Below are 21,055 nucleotides of genomic sequence, written 5' to 3'. Positions count from 1 at the left end.
AGCAAATTCTCTTCCCTAGAAATATTTAATACAAATATTATGCTTCTAAATTTGTACTTGATTTTATTAGTAGCTATGTTTTACAAAAGTTGTATATAAGTCAATTTTTGCAAACATTTTAGAGACAATAGAAAAACTCATTATTTACAGGTATCCTATACTGAACCATCTTACAAAGGGAATGATTACTTACTTGTTTAACAAACTCATTTTATAAATTGTGTTTTAATTAAAATAGGATACACTCATAAGCTATAGTGACAGAAAAAATACTGGAGAACTAATCTTCATATAAATTGACAGAAAGCTATCAAATCTGAAGCAATCATGGCTTTATCTCAATTTCACAAAACAGTTTACCAAAATAAAACAACAAAAATTAAAGCAATCCTACCTCTTACTACATGTGTCAAAATAGAAGGCATTTGTTTTTCATTGTTGGACACTAATTTGGTTCTGTACCTGAATCTTCCACTGAAGTTCTATTTCAATCCCTTCAAAGTCCAGCATTTGTGGAGGTGGACCATAAGCTCTGGCTGGTTCTAACAAGCCAGAAAGTTTTTGGTGTAGGCCAAGTGATGGACAGTATATTAGCTGTCTGAAGACTAGCCTCGCTAAGTTTAGTGAGGCTCATTAACTCTTTGGCCACAGAGCAATAAATTTATCAGACATGACAACTCTCAAAGACTATCTATAAGATTAGAGGAACAATAACCTGCTTCAGTGGAAGGAATAACCACGATGACAAAACTACATATGCCTGAAATTCTGATACTTGTTGTTCAGTCATTTCAGTCGTGTCTGATTCTTCAGAGACAGAGAAGCAGAGAGAGAGATTAAGATTTCTTGATATCACCTTAACCTAAGTCCTTTGTGTTGTTACTTTAAGATTTTTTGGAGTTATGAGTTTTTTTCCCCTTAGCTTCACATCCCAAACACTATCTCTAGTCTCTTGGAATTTTTTTTATTAAGAATTCCAGATTATTACCCTTGCCATAGTGCTGATTAACAATTTTATCAACTGAAATAAGAAAAATGTTTTCAAATACTAACTCAACAATATCTTTCCTAGTTCCTTCAAAAGGACCAGATATCTGGAGTGGAGTACTAACCCATGGATGTTTTCTGGCAAAGATACTGGGGAGTTTTCCATTTCCTTCTCCAGCTCACTGTACTGATGAGGAAACTGAGGCAAACAGGGTTAAGTGATTTGCCCAGGGTGACACAGCTAGTAAGTATCTGAGGCCAGATTAGAACTCGGGAAGATGAGTCTTCCTGACTTCAGGTCCAGCACCCTATCCACTTCGCCACCTAGCTGCCCTGAAATACTGACATAAGTATACATAAATGGATCATTTCACAGCTCTTACTGAGTTATTTAAGTGTGCTGTTGCCTGAAATGAAGAACTGAAAACACAGCATAGGGACTCTAAAAGGAGAGAAATTAAGATAAGATTCTACTGACAGAGAATGTGATAAATTACCAAAAGAATGTGACAAATTACCAAGAGAGATGTGATTTTTAATATAGCCTCAACAACATGTTAATGTACAGTGGAAAACTGTACCAGATGGTATCCAAAGTAAATTATATAATGTATTAGAATTAAAAGTTATTTGAGTATTCAAGAAAAAAATATAGATACTTACCTTCCAGTATATTATTACACTTTTACCATCAGCACTCCACTCTCTCCAGATATCTGGTCCTTTTGAAGGAACTAGGAAAGATATTGTTAAGTTAGTATTTGAAAACATTTATCTTATTTCAGCTGATAAAATTGTTAATCAGCACTATGGCAAGGGTAATAATCTGGAATTCTTAATAAAAAAAATTCCAAGAGACTAGAGATAGTGTTTGGGATATGAAGCTAAGGGGAAAAAAACTCATAACTCCAAAAAATCTTAAAGTAACAACACAAAGGACTTAGGTTAAGGTGATATCAAGAAATCTTTATCTCTCTCTCTGCCTTTCTATCTCTGTCTGCACATACACACACACACACACACACACACACACACACACATGCACACAGTAGCTGATTTTTTATATATTATATATATCATATGCACAGTAGCTGATTTTTTTCTTCATTTCCACTATTCCTTCCTTGGAGCTGGAGATAAATTACCTAAGGAGCTCTCATTCCTTTTAGGGTACCTTGTGCAAGTTGTGTTTTTGCAAGCATAATTAGTTTTTGTGCCTGGCTACATTGCTAAGCTATTCCTTACATAAGGAAACAAAAACTCAATTAAGGTCTGTATTTGTTTTATAAGATATAATTGATTACATTACAAATCCTACTTGTTCATATACTATAGACGAAGTTCCTATTATTGGATAATTTTTGAGATTAATATATATGTGTGTATATAAATATATATTTCATGGTCACTTAATCACTCAACAAGCATTATTATGTATTTACTATGTGGCAAGTACTGGCAATACAAAGACAAAAAAGAAACAGTCCCTGCCCTTAAGCAGCTCATAGTCTGATAGGGAGATAAAATGTGTTTGTGTGTATATATGTATATGTGTGTGTGTGTGTGTGTGTGTGTACACACACACACACAAAATGTATACAAGACAATTTTGGTGGGCAAAGCACAAAGAAGGGAATCATGAAAGGCCTCGTGCATAAAGTGGTACATCTACAGAACTTCTCTAATATATACCTCCTTCCCTCCACTCACACAACCATCTCCCTGGCGTAGGCTCTCATTATTTCACACCTGGACAACTGCAGTGACCTTCGAGCTGGTCTCCCTGCTTCAAGTCTCTCCCCACTTCAATCCATCTTCCACTCAGTGGTTCCCTATTACATTCAGGCTCTGTGCAGTTTTTAGAGTCCTTTACAACTTAGCCACTTCCTACTTTTCCTACCTACACTTTACTCCCCTCCAAGCTGGAGCAAACGATCCAGCTACCTTGGCCTATCGGATCCTTGCACATGACATGCCCAACTCCATGGGTGTCTCATACCTGCAATACTCTCCCTCCTCACTTCCACTCCTGGCTTCCTCACCTCAAACCACAACTTACGTGGAGGACTCCCTGGTCTCTCATGGTTGTCTCTCCTCTTCCCTTCTACCACTGCTAATGTCTTCCCTCTGAGATTGGCTTCCATTTACACTGCATGGAACTTGCATGCCCATAGTTATTTGTATGTTATCTCCCTCATTAGAAATGTGAGCTCCTTGAGGGCAGGAACTGCATTTTTTAATTTCTTTGTATCCCCAGGCCTTAACACAAAGTCTGACATACAGTAAGTGCTTAATAAATGCTTACTGACTGCCATAAGCTGAGCTTTCAAGGAAATCAGAGACTCTAAGAAAAAAAAGAATAGAAAGTGAATTCTAGGAATGGAAGAGAGCCAGTGCAAAAGCAGAGAAGGGAGATGGAATGATGTGCATAAAGAACAGCAAGGCTAATTTGGCTGGACCATAAAGAGTCAAGAGATGGGAAGTATGATAAGACTGGAAAGGCAAGTTGGAACGAGGTTGTAAAAGATTTTAAATGCCAAAGAGGAGTGTGGATTTGATCCTAGAGGTTACAGGAAGTCACTCAAGTTTATAGAGAAGGGAATAACATGTAGGATTTATGTTTTAGGAATATTAATTACTTCCACTGCTATGAGGAAGATGGGCTGAAGAAGGGATACTTTAGGAAGGAAGATCAAGTAGAAGGCCAATGAAATAGTCCAGATGAGAGGTGATAAGGACCTGAACTATGGAGGTGACCATGTGAGGAAAGAAAGGGATGGATACAAGATATGCTGGGAAAATAAAATTCACAAGATTTGCAAACACACTATACATGTGGTAAAGAAGAGTGATGGTTTAAAGGGTAACTTGAAGTTTGAAAACCTGAGTGACTGAAAGGATAATGGTACCTTTGGCAGAAACAGGGTTCTCTGGAAGAAAAATGAGGTTCTGGGGAAAGATAATAAGTTCTTTACAGGACAAGCTGAGTTTAATGAACTTTCAGGATATGCAGTTTTAAATGCCAGTTTGTGATGGGGGTCTGGAGGCTGGGAGAGTAAGTCGTTCTGGATATACAGATCTGGGAGACCCTTGAATAAAGATGGTAATTAAAACTATGGGGGCTGATAATGTCACCAAGGGGGAATGCAGAGGAAGAAGAAAATTATTAAAAATAATTAATAAAGCCTTCATGTAGTTGTTCAAGAGGGAATCCTGCCCACCTCTCTGTGCCCCACCTCTAATTTCACATAAAATCTGGAAAGATGAATGATCCTTACTTGGAGAAATGCCTGGTTCCACACCAACCATGGAGAAAACAAACTCTATAAGATCTTTAAAATTCAAATCACACGTTTTTAATCCTGAATCTCAATACCAGGTCCCAAATATGAATTTTTAAAGATAGCAACTTTATTTAAGGACCAAGTCCTTAAATTACTCAAAGAACTTACTTCCTTCCATGGTTAAGTATTGCTTTTCATTACTCCATTTGCTCCATTTCCAAAAGTTCTCAGAAGAACAACGAATCCGGAAAGTGTACATAGTATATGGCATCAATTTGTCCACAGAAACACGATAACTAGAGGTTTCTAATCCTTTAACAGTGATGTTCCGCTGTTAAAAATTAATGGAGTTTTAAAAATTAACAAAGCTTTCTAAACTTTGTATTATATCAGACACCATAAACCTGTTATATGAGTACAAAGACAAAACCAAACAACTTACCTACTTTTTTCTAACCCTTACCTAGAGAAGCTGAGACATCTCACTAACAATGTATGATTTAGAATTAAGTCAGGGGAAGAGGCTCTGTTTCACCAATAAGCAAACATTCACTTATTAAGTACCCATGAGTAAGACTGGGGATACAAGGACAAAAATGAAAAATAGTCCTGGCTCTCAAAGACCTCATATGGACCTGGAAACATAATACTTCACATATTCATGTTAGAATTCAGTTTGAAAGCAGGCTAATATTATTCATTTAAGAATATTATTTCATTTAAGAAGCTGGAAAGGACACACTGTAAAGATTGAGTCCAATTCACTCAATTTATTTATGGGAAATTAAGGCTCACAGAGGTGTGGTCTGTGCCCCTTCCACCTTGCCTACAACTGGAGTAGCAGGAACTCAATAACTATTACTTTAAATAAATAAGCAAAGTTGGATGGAGAAGTACTAGTTTTAAGGATTTCTATGTCTAAACTACCTGTTGTATGTTAAAGAACTTCAATAAGTATTTTTATTTAATTTCTCAGATATCAGCAGGCTTTTGAATGCATGTTCTTGAGTGTATTCAACTGCAAAATTATTCATTCTGTATTATAGTCTTTAAGTTTCTAGTACACAGATCAAATCAAGGCTATAATCACTCATGAGCATTTGAAGATAATGCTCTATTTGTGGCCAGTTAGATCTTTTCTCAAGTCCACCTTTTCTTAATAAAAAAAAAAAAAAAAAAGATTTACATTTTATATGCCCCATATATTTATTTCTGGAATCCATTTGTAATAAATTTCTACATATAGCTCTGAATCAATCTGAATTTTTCTATGGAAAAATTATTTTAAAATTCAAGTATTTATTTGTATTTGTCATACAGATGGCCCCTGATCCTATTCCTACTTAGAAGCTTTGGTTATCCCCCCTTCTCTCTTCTGTTACTCATTAGCTTACTAATTAATTAATCTCACTGCTGAGAGTTGATCCTTAAAACATTGATTTATCTGCCACAATATCTAATATTATGATTGTACTTTAAAACATTGATTATGATACTGTAATGCTGAACACCAAAACATAAGGCTCTAAAATAGATTCCTTCAAAGTTCCTCCAACTAACCATACAAATTCAATTTTTGTGTCTTGCTTGAAATAAAATATTTCATTAAAAGAACTATTAAGTTTACAGGAAAAAACATACTTACCAATTCTTGCCCTGAATAAGGTGTATTAATTTCAATTTCACATAAAAGATTAATATTTGCGAAGTTGCCAGATAAGTGCCAATGGAGAATAATGGCAGTTGGATCAATGTCACTCACAATGAGTTTTGAAGGAGTATGAGGATAAACTGAAAATGGAAATTTAAAAAATCATTTTGTAATTATTTAAAGTGAAAAAAGCAACAGTACTACATTTTCTAATATGACAACGTAACAAAATAAACACATAATGAAATATCTATTAGTATTCCAGAAACATGGAATTCATTTGTTTCTACCTTTGATTACCACTGGAAACAAGAGGACCCTTTATTGCTAACACCATTATAAAAAAAAAACATTTTTTATTTATTTAACATGTGCAGGATAGTGTATTTGTTGCTGAAAACATTCAAAAGTAAAAGATATGAGTACTGCCTTCAAGAGACCTAAAGTCTGTTTGTAAAGACACACCATATATATAAAAATATAAACCACAACTCAAGGAAATCTATACTGAGTATTTTAGGTAACAAGCATTATGGGAGTTCAGAGGAAGTGTTCACTGAGAGTTAGGATGGTCACGGAGGTTTCACAGAAAAAGCAGATCTTCAAGGGAAGGATTTAAATGGAAAATAAGGCATTCCAAGAAGGTAGATAACATGAGAAAAAGCTGAAAGGTGAAAATATGATTAGTTCTTCTAGAGAATAACAGGTAAACCCCTTTGGTTAGGGTAGAAGGTTCATACAGCAAAAAAGTGGGAAATATGAGGAGAAGCAGATAAGATTATAGACATATAAGTCAGTCTTTTTATTTATGCTTAGTGACTTTGCCTTACCATGTCACTCTTGATCTCTATGGGATGCAGGGTGGTCACAAGGGAATGGATTAGAAACTAAAACAGGCTAGCTATAACCCATTTGCATACATAATATCTATTTTTCAATAAGCCCTTAGTATCTAAAAGCAAAGAATGATTCTGGGTCATTAAGAAACCATGAAATAACTTTGAAGGAGAGCAAATGTTGAGTTTTCACTATTGTTGATTATAAGCCAATTATTTAATTAATTAGAAGATATCTGTGAAATGTTCAGGCTTTAAGAACTTAGCTTTGATGAAAATTAAGTGAAAGGCAGAAAAAGACAGTAGGAATACATGTGCCCATTTGGGCACAGATTAACTTTTTTTTTGGCTAATATCAAGACAGATTAACAGTTTTAATGGTTTTAAATCTTCCCAAATGGTATATGAAGGGAGAGTGGGGGTAAGGTGGGGGAGGAGAGAGAAGGAGAAGATTCCTTTATTAAAGCGCACTAAGAATTTTATAAATATTATTTCACTTGACTAGGGCTCACTTGTATATCAAGAAAACAGGCCTGCTTACCAGCAAATGAATAGACTTCCACATACAAGTTTTACAGATAAATGATAACGTTAGAACCCTCAGAAAGATGACTGAGGATTAGTCTCTTAAATGTTTACATACAATATAATATTTTCTCTGTCATATAACAACACAGAGGGACCTCTGAAGAGAGACCTCACAAAAGGATCTGGTAAAATATCAACATATCTACTTATACAATTACACTGCATGACTACTGAAGTGTAAAATGACCAGGCCATTTATTTATGAACTATGAAAGATTTAGGAAGTATTGCATTTGGGAATAGAACACAAAAATAATACTTTCGTCAAAATCAAAAGCTGAGCAATACCACCCAAAAATGAGTATAATATTTTGTTACTTTGGGCTAGAATGATGAATAGGCTTGATGTATAAGTTCTACTTATTGATAAGCATTAGGTATACTCATCTCTGAGTACCGGACACAATGTTGGCAAGTAGATTACTGCTCAACTTGCCATTTTCACAACTATCATTCTCACAAAATGTTCAACATTACTAAAGAACATAATTAGCATAAAAGTCATTCCCAAAGGTACTTTTGATTGTTCTAAAAGTGTAGGTGATCCTTCTAAAATTACATAAAGAGCAGTTTACGTAGCACTCTTACCTCTTTGAGTTATATCAACTAAAATTACTGCTTCAGATCTACCCACAGGATTGCTAGCTTTCAAGGTGAAATTATATATTTCCTGACCAGCTATCATCTGAAAGATTAACTGATGGTTTTCATTCATGTGTTCTTCATCTCTACTGTATGTAACATTTCTTCCAGAAAATCTGTAAGTCAAAAAAAAAAAATTAATGCTATAGTCTGATGAAGAGCTTAGGAAAGTTATGGAAAAATTACCAAAAATTAGTTAAGAAGTAGTACAGAGAAAATTATAGTGGTTTTGGAGTCAGGAGACCTGGGTTTGAATTCCATCCTTGTTTACTCATCAGTGTGACCTTTGGTAAGTCACTTAACTTCTCCAGGTTCTAGTATCTCATCTGTAAAGTAAGGGAATTGGTTAAATGGCCTTTAAGGTCCCAACTCTAAACATACGATCCAATGATCCCAAGTTTGATTTTAACAGAAGTATGCACCTACCAATAAAGTTCCTCCTGCTTTCTTTCCATTTGGAAAATAAAATACTTTTTTAAAAAAATTTAGGACTCAGACATTTAAAAAATGATTATTTTTATTTAAAGATATTTTACAGAATGATTATATAATTTTAAATTCAAATAAAGCATATACAGTATATACAAAGCATATACAAATAAACTATATTCAGGTAAATGTCTTATAATACAATGTTTACAAATAACTGAATGCTGACCTAAAACTCATGCAAGAATTTATATCTTGGAAATAATTTTGAAAACACTGAGGGTTTGATATTAAAGATATTATAGGTATGATACTAAATACAGGGAAAATCACAGGTATTAGAATTTTAAAAAGACAAGAGAGAAGACATTTAGAAGACATTTCTAGCTACCAACATATAGATCTGCTGTCTTATCTCTATAAAATCTTTATAATGATCTATACACACATCAATAGAATCCTGAATGAAAATATGAGAAAGGAAGACAGAGGCTTTAGCAAACTACTTTGTACAAAAGACATCTTCAAGGTCACGCAGTTGATTAAAAAGTATAGAATATGCAAAGAATATGTGTTTGATTATAAAAAAAGCATTTAACAGAGGAAAACAAAGTTATAAAGATTATCTTTTAATGAACATATATTAAGACCATATAAGACTCAGACATATGTTAAGACCATATAGGTTTTCTAACAGATCTAACTACAGAAATAAATTTGTTCAATGATCCTCCACCAATATCAAGCAAGGCATTAAACAGGGCAATGAGTACTTGTCAAAGGTGTTTGGCTCTATCATAGTAGATGCTTTGTACAAAATCCAGTTGGATAAGGGATTTGTTAGAGATGGTGGTGTCCTCCACATGTTCCTATTTATGAATAATGTCCCGACAGCATCAAGTATCAGAGTACTATATCAAGTATCAGGTACTATAGTACCTCTTCACCAAATTCAAGACAAATCAAAAGAAAATGGCCTAAAATCCATATAGGAAAAATCAAATGGATGAAGAAAGTCTATGCTCAAATTGTAACATACAGCTGGATAAACAGTTCATTGAGTTAGTCCATCATTAAATCTAGTTTGTACAAGCAGTGCAGATAAACAATAAGGGAGGAGGAAGAGAACAGGCTGGACTTTATTTGGAAAACTGTGAAGCGTTTTCAATGATTCCAAAGTGCTGCTTGATATAAAAGAGAATTTTAAAAATATTGATATGCTTCTGATAAAACTATATTGCTATGAATCATGAAGACCACAACTTCTGAAGAAAATTGCATGTAGGCCACAGAACACTATTCTGGGAGAAGTATGCTAAAATACATTACCGGTGATAACTTATGAACAAGAAATGGAACAAAAAGATATCAAATATCCAGGAAATGTATGACTGGTAAAGGAGTACTTATCATTTCTGTTGAATTTAATTGGAAAAAATAGCTTTTTAAAATGGTCTATTAAAATGCTTTCTGTAAAAAGCTTTTATGAAGATAATTTTAAGATGTGTTAAAGCACAATGATAATGTGGAACACACAGAATAACTAATTACGTAGTAGTGAAAAAAAATGATGTTATTGAAAAGTTTTACAGACTAAAATCACTATATACAATAGGAACTCTATCAAAATCTAGGAGTCCTATGACCAAAGATATAAATTTTTATCATCAAGTTATAGATCTGATCCTCTTGAAATATAGATAATTTAAAAAAATGTATTCAACTCTTATTATAGTCCAGCACTGGAGATACACAAAGATGAAAAAGAACACAAGCACTGGCAGAAATACAAAGATTACAGTTTATTTCCTCATGGAGCTTATAGTTTGATAGGGCATATGTATACACAGATAACTATGTAACACAAAATAACTCATAAAAAGGAAGGGAGGGAGAGAAGGAAGGGAGGAAAAAAGGGAGGGAGGAAAGAAGAGAGGGGAGGGGAGGGAAGAAAAGGGAAGGGGGAATTCATTAAGTGGTGACTACGTGCCAGGCATATAGCTTTATAAATATCTTCTTTGATCCTCACAACCACCCTGGGAGGTAAGAGTTATTTTTTTAATCCCCATTTCATAACTGAGGAGTGCTATGTAAAGTTCATGAAGGGAAAATTAATCTTACTGACTTTGAGCAATCAGCTAAGGTTTTACTGAGAAGGTAGCATTTAACTGAGCTTTAAAGGTTGTGTAGGAATTCAAGTAGCAGGATGACTTTTCCACCAAGAACAGTAAGACCCAAGGGCACAGTAGTGAATGGTGGAGAAACAAAGGTTTCTGTTCCTAGTGTACGTGGTAGTCCAATATGGCTGAAGCACAGAGCATATCACAGAGAAGGATACGACACAAAGGTGGAAAGGTAAGGTGGCACAAGACCGTAGAAGTTAATGAACCTCTCAAAACTTATCTAGGCTTATCTTTAGACAACAGACTCAATGTCTGATGTTGTGCCTTTACCATTCAGTATGTTCTGAAAGGGCTTTTGTTTTTACTGACAAGCCCTCTAGAATGCCAGGTTACTGCCATACCACAGTGAAGCAACAGAGTAGGATTTTAGTGAAAGACTATTACTCATTAACATAATTTTAAAAGTTAGTATGTTTAAATAGTGCATGAATGGATAATTTTTTTTGGTGACAAGGGCTTTTCTATTCAAAACTGCTCATGCCTCTGGGAATTTTCCTTGAAATCAGGGATTGCTTTTTGCCTTTCTTTGCATCTCCAATGCTTAACCTAATCTGTGGCATATAGCAAGCACTTAATAAATGCATGCTAACTCTGAGTATGCATACAAAAATATAAGATGTGATCATTTAAAAAAAAAAGTAATGGGTTGGATTCCATAAGCAACAGACGTCAGACTAGTTCATAGTTACCCACTGCTTAGATATAGTTGAATATCATCAAAGCTTAATTATTCATGTGTGAATTTTTCTATTTTGTTGATTATCTGATACTAATTGTTAACTTTAACACAAAGAGTTTTCCCTTACACAAACAAAGCACACTGCCAGGCAACCTCTCTTACAATCAGATGATTTATGCTCATGGAAAACTTAACTTAATATAAGCCTAAAATAAGAAAGGCTTTTAAATCTTTCATCTCATTTTATCTTCATAACTCTGTAAGCTGGCACAGGTAGGTACCATTATTCCCATTTTATAGACAAGGAAACCTGGTGAGGTGGCAACTTTTTCAGAGCTACACCACAAAAAAATTATGTATTCAAAAACCATATTACTTCCATTTTTTTGCAACATCGTAGGTAGTTCATTAAAGCAAATATGAAGCACTTAACATATAAATAAGTAATTATTAGATTAATAATTTCATTGGTGGGAATACTTCTTTCTTAAATTTAGGTTGTAAAATCCCTACACCTCCAACTCCTACTCCACTCTAACAACTGCCTTTTCATGTATTCTTGTGGCCAAAACAATCTCCTGGAAATCAACCCTCTGATGAGTCAGTCCTCTATGAGCAAATATGCAATCTATTCCTAAAGCCTTTCAAGCTTGGTAGATTCTAACAGAAAGAATACTCTATTGGAATACTTTCAAGAACCTGATGTCATCTTAGCTGTCACCATGTCACCTCTATACTCCAGGCTTCCCTATCACCCCCCAGGATCAAATTCAAAATCCTGTTAGGCATTCAAAGCTCTTGACAACCTACCCCCCTCCCCACCTAGCCTTCTAATCTTTTTATACTCTATACACCACTATGGATTCTTTGATCTAGTGACACTGGCCTCCGCACTGTTGCATAAACAAGGCTCTCAATCTCTCAGCTCTGGCTAGGCAATTTTTCTGGCTGTCCTCTATGCCTAGGATGTCTCTGCATATCTACCTCCTAGCTTCTCCAACTTCCTTTTACCTATAGTGCCTGCCCTCTGCTAATTATTTCCTATTTTTCTTGGATATATTTATCTTGAATATAACTTATTTGTACATGTTTTCTTGTCTCCTCCACTGGATGTGAGCTTGAGGATAAGAACTATCTTTTGCTTTTCTTTGTATCTCGAGCTAAGCACAGTGCGCCTTGCACATAGTAGGTGCTTATTTAATGCTGTCTGACCAACCTCAGTCATTACAAGACTATATGTGTGTATGCATATGTATGTACGTGTATTATGTGTATATGCACACACAATACATATACATACACATATATAAAAATAAATACACACATATTCAGGTCATAGATTAAGGGTTCAAAGGGACCTAGGAGATCTAGTCCAACTCTGACATCACAGTGATCAGGAAACTGAGGCCTGGAAAGGCTAAGCAACTTGTCCAAGATCATATAAATAGTAAGTGGCAGAGTCAGGATTTGAACTCAAGTTCTTTCACTCTTTTCAGTGGCCTTAAGCAATCATGAAATGAGTAGATTGTTCTGTGTTAACCATTTCTTCTCAGGTGTTGCTGTAGTGACATAAAACTGAAAACTAAGGGAATGCCCATCAACTGAGGAGTGGCTGAGTAAGTTATGGTTCGTGAATGCAGTGAAGTACTACTGGGACGCAAAAAAGAGAAGTTAGAGGATTCCAAAAAGACATGAGAAGACTTAAAGGAAAAGGTACAGAGTGAAGTAAGCAGAACCAGAAGAATAATTTATAGTATAACATCAATATATAAATGTGAACAATTCAAAAAACTTAGAAATAATGAAGTAGAGTCAAGAGAACAATTTATATAACAGCACTGTAAAAATAACTTTGAAAGCTATAAGAACTATGAACAATACAATGACCATCTGTGATTTCAAAGGACCAGTGATGAAACATGCTATCCATTTCAGAAAGTTAAAGGATTTAGGGTGCAGAATGAGACATGCATACATATGTGTGTACATGTGTGCATACATGCATATGTGTGTGTATGTATACAGACATATACATGAAGGAATAAATATACATGAGGAATCTGTTTTGCTTCACTGTGCATATTTTTTACTCTACCTTTTTTTTTCCAATGGGGGGAGAGAGGAAAAAAAAGTTCATGTGATACTTAATTTATATCTTATAATTTTTAAATTTTGAAATCTAAAATGGTTCAAAGGAGGCAGGCCTGTACAACCTGTAGCCCGCCAAAGGATTTCCAGTGGCCCATGAAAAATGTAGAGGAAAACATCCTCTATATTTTATGCGGGCCACCTGAAATCCTTTGGTGTGCCCATAGGTGGTCCATGCACTACAGGGTGTGCAGGCCTGGAATAAGGGAATCAAATGATTAAATTATTCTTAATATTAACAGTGTTAAACCTTTTAATAATAAATCTTACCTTTCATACAGTATATAATTTGTATCACGAGGGCCAACCAACCCAGTTGGTCTTCCTGGATTCCAACTACATATAATTTCTTTCAAATCCCGTGTTTCACAGTTCAGCTTTCTAGGGATATCAGGTGGATCTAACAAAAAGAAAAACCTATAGGTATCATGTCTGAAAAAGTATACTTAAAACAAAATATCTTAATAAATGTGTTTTATTTAGTAACTAATTTTTGTTCAAATTCCAAAAATGGAAAATGCCATTCCCATTTCAGTATTAGTTAATTATATAATTGTATTCAAAGAACTCAAGAATTACATTTACTGACGTAGTATAGTTTTTTTTTTTTCAGTTTCTTTTTATGTCTTCCTCCATTAAAATATATTCCTTGAGGGCAGGGACTGTCTTTCCTGTATTCTCAGCTCTAGTAAGACTTGATTTGATTCGACTTTTTTCATAGTTCATTAAACTAAAAATTATTTTAAAATACTAAAGTGCTATTTTTGTTGTTGTTCAGTTTTCATTCTAACACTTCATGACTCCATCTGAGGCTTTCTTTTCAGAGATACTAGAGTGGTTTGCCACTTCCTTCTCCAGCGCATTTTACAGATGATGAAACTAAGGCAAATAGGGTTAAGTGACTTGCCCAGAGTCAGTAAGAGCTAGTAAGTAAGAGCTAGCCCAGAGCTAGTAAGTGCCCTGAGGCCATCTTTGAATTCAGGTCTTCCTGACTGCAGGCCCTGCACTCTATCCAGTGTACCATCTGGCTGCCCACCACTACTCTTAATTTGTGATAATAACAATAACATTGAGGTAGGATTTGAACTCAGGTCTCCTGACTCCAACTCCAGCCTCTAATAAGTATTCAATGCATATGATCATGTAGGGAATTAGTGATTATGATGACAATGATGATCATAACTACCATAGCTGGTCAGCATGAAACTAAACACTACCACCATTTTGTAAGAAGAAGATCAACACATAAATTCACCCCCCGCCCAGTTCAACATAAAAAAAAAACAACTATGAAGTAAAATATGAATGAAGTAAACTATGCAAAGTATTTGATAAACGCATCTATCTTCTCCCAGTTAATACGACAGACGCAGAACATGGTTAGAAGTAACAAAAATGAAGAACAGGTATGCTCTACTCTTTAGGCTTAAGGGTTTGTGTTCTGTCCCCTCCCTAGAAGAAAAAACAAACTACTTATTCATTTTTTCCAGGAAGGAAACCTATAGTGTATAACGTCTCATTTATCCAGAACATTTATCTGACAACCACAACTATTCAGAACACACAGTAAGCAAAGGTCTTTTGCAGTTAAAATAAATAATACAAAATCCACACAGTAAGTTAATACCCTTTACTCATAAATAAATGTTCCTTAAGCCCTTACTCTGAATCTACTTATATTTACTTTAAACAAAATATTCTAATAAGCTTGATCTGGTTTCTCAGACTACAATAGATTAGACACAGATAATTTGATGATACGGGAAGAGGAACTGTTGGAAAGGCATTAATAAAAAGCAACAATTGTGAAACGATAGCTATAAGAGAGTTAGGAGAAGGAAAACTACAAAAAGTAGCTTTTTTTTTAAGGCAACCTAGGAGAAATTAGTGACAAGGTTACTTTTTTATCTAAATGGCCCCTTTCATTAGATTACAACACAGTATCCACGATGATGAAGAAATCATTAAAAATGTTAAATTACTTCATTTCCCCTCTAACTTTTAGTTTATTCTTTTCACTCTTATTTTGATTGTTCTAACATATTACCTGCATCAGTACTGTCTTAAACTATTCATTCTTGGAGGGCAGGGCACAGATTATCCATCAATTTTGAGCTACAGCAGGTTTTAGAGGTCATGTAGTCCAACCCTACCATTTTATGTATAAGAAAACCAAGAACCAAAATGGTGATGTCCCATAATTAAGCAGAAGAGCTAGAACCTGTCCAGGACTTCTGAGTTCAGTTCTAACTCTTCTGTCACTGTATCCATCATAACATACATTTACTATTCTCTTTTGAAAAAGACAGGGACACATATGAGGTACTGTCAGAATTTCCCGATATTTTTTTTAATTTTCATAAAAAAAAATCCCTTTATGTGAAATAGTTCATTTCCTGAGGGCATCAGATAAATGAGGTAATAATATAAGTTGGTTTAGAGTAGACTGAACATACTGTTAAAAACTCCATCTATTGTAGCAATTAGATGCTACAATGTGTATTAAAGAAAGATCACAAATTATTCTGATTCAGATTAGGAGGAAAATAAGTAAACATTCTGAAGTTTTTATATTTTCATTAATATTAAGAAACAAATAAGGAGAAACAGGATACACTCAGCAAAGAGAATTATAGAACTTGTTAAGTAGCACTAACACTTTAACAAACTAAACAAATGAGGTTAGCAGAAATACATTTTAGTTTTACATAACTTACATCCTGCAAATACAACTGTTCCATACATATATGACTTTGTTGTAAAAACCACATTTGTTCCACTACTTGGAGAAACAGCAATATTGTTGATCTCGATTGCAACACTTTTATTATCAAGGCGAATAAGAGAACATCTTTCACTTCCAAATTGTGCAGTTAAGACAGGTTCCTCAACAACACAACAAAACGTCATATTTGAACCTACTGGTACTACTTTGTCTTGAGGAAAAACCTCATAATTTTCTTTTATGGGAGGTCCTAGGAAGAAAAGAAACACACAAAGTTTAATAGATAGATAGAAATTCTCTATCAAAGTATCTTCTGTAATGGAAAAGTAAGTATTAATATAGATGTAAAATAAGTCTGAACTGTCACATCAAAAATCAATGTATTAATTTTCTTCTTTTTTGAAAATTATTTATAAATTCAGGTAACACCTGAAAAATATAAAAAAATTTACTGTATCATAAAATGTTTTTTCTTTTAACTTTCAGACCAGTATTTTCCTACAATGGATAAAGAGATATGACAAATGAAATAAGTTTCATTACAGCAGTTAGCATCTCAATGAAGACGTAGAGTATTTGTAAAACTTAAGTGTTTCAAAACACTACATTTCGTGTTGAACCCTGCCCCAGTCATGTGATAAGCAGGCTCTGCTAATTACCTTAAATAGAATACATGATTTACCTGAAATATTTCTAAGTGGACTCCATTCACTCCACTCTTTTTGACCAGAAAAATGAAGTTCATCAATGTAACATCTAATTTTCACATAATGTGGAGTACATTCCAAAGGTATATGTGAGGTCCAACTCCAGTGATGGAGTGAATCCTTACCAATCAGAGTTGTGTTAAGTGTTGCCTAAAAAAAGAGGGGAAAAAAATCAGATTTCAAAGTAGTGACAATCATCTCTTTAAGGACAGAAAAAGAAAGCCTATTTTACACTGTGCAATCATCTAATATTTAATAGTTTAAGGTTAGTGGTCTTCCATTGCCTTACACTGGAATCACAGATTTTCAAAAAGTGTGAACATGTTAAAATTATACCTGTCTCATTACTTCCAAATTCTACCCCAGTTCCAAGGACCTGGAATTATGGGATAATTAAACACACTGCTGAAGAATTCCACAACCTAAAATGTTTGAACACCACTGGTCTGGATGATAAACAAAACAGATGTTTTCTGTTTCACAGGAAGAAAAGAATATGAATCAGCTCACAAAACCTGAAGATCAAAGAATACAATGAATTCAATTCAACAAATATTTATTAAGTCCCTTCTATATGTTAAGTCTGATAGGGATGCAAGAGTAACAATAATACCACTGGCCCAAGGGGACTGACGGAACCCCACCACCGAGATAACACAGATCTGGGTTCATAGACTTCTATTATACTAAACCACCTTGTCTGGGATCTGAGGGGCTGATTTCAATCAACCCTGATTGCTTAATTCTCCTTGGAGAGCCGCATATATGTTCAAGACTCATCTCAGTTTGTTTGCTTTATTTTGGCACTAAACTTGCTGTCCTAACAGTAGGCAAATCTAAACCTCTACGTGGCGAGTTTTATGTGTTGCATGAATACCTAGAGGTCTTTTAGATATTTTATCAGACCTCTATCCATATTGTCCAATGTACTGACAGGGGATGCATCAGAGAAACAAGGGTACTTCAGGGATACAGTTCGGTCTCTCACCTGAGGGTAAGAGGGTGACTTCCAGCTTACCCCAAGTTCCTGAACTCTGTTGGGAGAGTCCCATGCCAGTCGGCACTGAATGAGGAATCTAGAATTCTTGAACTCAGAGTCCTAGAAACATCCATCTCAGGATTTCTCTTCAGTTACCTGGACTCAAGAAAAGAAATAAAAGCAGACAAGGGAGGTAGGGCTTTGAGATCCAGTTTTAGGTTTACCTAGGCATCCATGTTGGGGCCAGAAGCCATTGCTTTCTAGGTGAGGGAAGGGAAGGGAAGAAATTCCCTGCAACTCACCCTCTCTTTGCCCAGGGGAGGTCTCAAGGGAGAACTGTCAGAATCCTAAGCCACATATTTATAATAGAGGAAGAGAGAAGAAGAGAAAGTTGTCTGTTCTGGCAGCTCATCTGAAATTAGAGTTTCTCCCTGAGAAGGAATGCTCATCTTCTTTTTTCTTTTCCTCTATATTATAATTTTAATAGTTTGACTTCCATTTAAAATTTTTGTTTAAGTTGGGATGAGCCCTAATTAGCAACATGAAAGTTTAGAACCTAAGATAAACTAAGGAGAATGTCATTTGTTTGCTGAATTTGTTTATCTTTGTATTTGAGGGTATTTTACTAACTCTTAACAAAGGACTTACTTTGGAGATTGTCTAAAAACTGTGCAGTGGACTACAGGTCCAGAGAGAAGTTCTCATAACTGGAAATACGAACAAATGTGCCAAATGCACACCAGCTGATTTGCTGAGGACAGCAAATATGTAACTGGGGGAAAAGTAATGGGGATACAGCCGACTCCATGGAGCTGAGCTGTCCTATCTGTTTCTAAGTTCACAAATACTCAGTACTGAAATACTGTGGGATGATGGTCCCTTGTTGGCAGCTGAGGCAGGAAGAGTTACCCATTTAGGGGACTTTCAAAGAAAGACAACTTCCACCTTTCCTCTCTTCTTCCCATGTTCTGAACCCTGTGGCTTAGGATTCTGACAGCTCTCCCTTGGAACTTCTCGTAGGGATGGCAGGGAATGTCTTCCCTTTCCCCCTCACCGGGAAGCCATGGCTCCTGCTCCTCTGTAGGGGCCCAAGTGAATCTACGACTGGACCATGAAACTCTAGATTCCCCCTTCTGCTGTTTCTTTTCTTGTACCAAAATAACTGAATAGAGATCCTGAGATGGATGTTTCTAGCTTTGGAGGCACCCTAAGTTCAAGTGTTCCTCAGTCAGTGCAAGTGGTGTTTTCTGCGGCTACTGCAACGCTTCTTGAAGAAGGTGACCACTGACAGAAGAATGAGCCTAAGTTGTGGACACTGAGATAGTTGTTCAGATGGTGAAAGCCAAGGTAAATGTGAAATAAATGGCTGTTCAGCAGTCCTAAGAAGTGTCTCATGCTTTAACGTTTTTAAAGATCAACCTCTTTGGAGAATATAACAGGAGTTATAGATTGGTGTCTGATGTTACTGTTTCAAGGTAGAGTTAAGTCTTTCTCAGCATGTCCTATGAGTCTTGTATTTTAAGCATTTCTTTTGTGTGACGAAAATAAATGGTGATCACTATACCAGATCTACCCTGCTTCCCTAAGCAATAGAGTGTGCCTGGAGTTTATTTATGACAAAGACAGACATCAGGAGATAACTCCCAACTCCAGGAAACAGAGATCAATGATTATTGATTTTGATGTTTAATGAGCACTGAACACCCTAGACCTATGGCATGTTTCAGGTCTATTCTTGAATGTTAGAATCAGAACCAACAGAATGTAAGCTGTTCGAGGACACAGACTGTCCTGTCTCAGTATATCCAATATCCAGCACCATGCTTAGCACATGACAGGTGATTAATAAATGCTTGTCAAATAAATGAATGACTCCACATTCAGCACTCTGTCCATTATGCCATACTGCTTCTAGTATTAATTAATAAGAAGGCCCCGAACACAGAGTCTGCGGGTCATAGTACATACCAATGCTCAGAGCAGAGCTGTGGAAGTCTTTTGTGTGAACCTCAGGGTCATAGGCTTTGGGCCTTTTTTTTAACTCTCACACCATCCTTTAGGGCCGACCCAAAATACTGCCTCTGCAGGGCCTTTCCCAAGTATGCTAACCTGAAGTACCCTTCCTTTAGTCTGAATTCCTGGGGAAATTATTACATTAAATATATAAAAACCCCTTTCTGCTTTCACTAAAAACTATTCATTATATTTTTAATGAGAACAACCTGAATACGGTTGATTATTTTCAAAAATTTTGGTTTAATATTTTATGATACAGGGATCCAAAGGTATGATTCTAAGCAGAGTTTATTCTGATCATTTATTGGTTTTAAGGTCATCATTGCTCCAATTTTTTTTGAAAGCTCCACGTGAAAGAAGTGTATCATTGGCCACTGAAACTGCTCTCTCCTAATTACCAATGATCTCTTTAATTGACAAGTCTGTTTTTTTTTAAGTTTTCATTCTTCTTGACCCATGTGTTGTATCTAACACTGATGATCACTCTCTCCTTATGGATAATTTGCATAACGAATACTCTCTCCTGCTTTGCCTCCTATTTCATGAAATCACTTTCTCTCAGTCTCCTCTGCTAGTTCATTATCCACATCAGGCCCCTTGGTGGGTATTCCCCAATACTCTGTTTTAGGTCCTCTACTCTTTTTTCTATATACTTGCTATCTTAGTGACTTCAACAGTGCCATGGGCTTAAGTACCTCCTCTACATAGAAGACTTCCAGCTCTATAAAAGGCACCCCAATGTCTACCCAAGTCTCTCTCCTCAACTCCTATCCCACATCACCAACTGCTTACTGGACATTTTAAACTGGATGTCCTGGGGATCTTTCAAACTAAATATGTACAAAACAGAACTCATCTTTCCCCCCAAACACACTCTGCCTTTTTTATTTCTGTCAGAAGCACAACCATCTTTTCCCACCACCCCAGTTCAGCCTTAACATTATCTTGAACTCCTTACTCTCCCTCAACCCACAAATCCAATCAGATGCCAAATCTTGCCATTTCTACCTCTAAAACACTTCTTGCATCTCACCTCTTTTTTCTAACTCACAAAACTTTCACTTTAGTTCAGGCCCTTATCTAAACTAAGTAAAAAAATCCCCTAATTAGTCTCCCTGCCTCAAATTTCTCACCACTCTAGACCATACTATATAATTCTACCAAGGTGATTTTCCTTAAACATAGATCTGACTATGTGACT

General features: G+C 35.5%; 1 protein-coding gene across 1 annotated transcript in view; it reads right to left on the bottom strand.

The window, feature by feature from the left end:
* Nucleotides 1–21,055, bottom strand: part of LIFR (LIF receptor alpha) — an 80,619-nt gene that overhangs the window by 17,894 nt on the left and 41,670 nt on the right. The window contains exons 6-12 of the mRNA XM_027863558.1: nucleotides 16,835–17,009; nucleotides 16,145–16,402; nucleotides 13,698–13,827; nucleotides 7,935–8,104; nucleotides 5,917–6,062; nucleotides 4,440–4,602; nucleotides 1,651–1,721 (exon numbers count right to left, since the gene is read on the bottom strand). Of these exons, the coding sequence (XP_027719359.1) occupies nucleotides 1,651–1,721; nucleotides 4,440–4,602; nucleotides 5,917–6,062; nucleotides 7,935–8,104; nucleotides 13,698–13,827; nucleotides 16,145–16,402; nucleotides 16,835–17,009 (1,113 nt within the window). The remainder of the gene's footprint in view (nucleotides 1–1,650; nucleotides 1,722–4,439; nucleotides 4,603–5,916; nucleotides 6,063–7,934; nucleotides 8,105–13,697; nucleotides 13,828–16,144; nucleotides 16,403–16,834; nucleotides 17,010–21,055) is intronic.

This window comes from Vombatus ursinus, unplaced genomic scaffold, assembly GCF_900497805.2.
Source record: "Vombatus ursinus unplaced genomic scaffold, bare-nosed wombat genome assembly UNPS02014772.1, whole genome shotgun sequence".
Taxonomy (NCBI): Eukaryota; Metazoa; Chordata; class Mammalia; order Diprotodontia; family Vombatidae; genus Vombatus; species Vombatus ursinus.
Note: the sequence above shows the minus strand (reverse complement) of the source record. Positions and strands in the feature narration are given on the sequence as shown.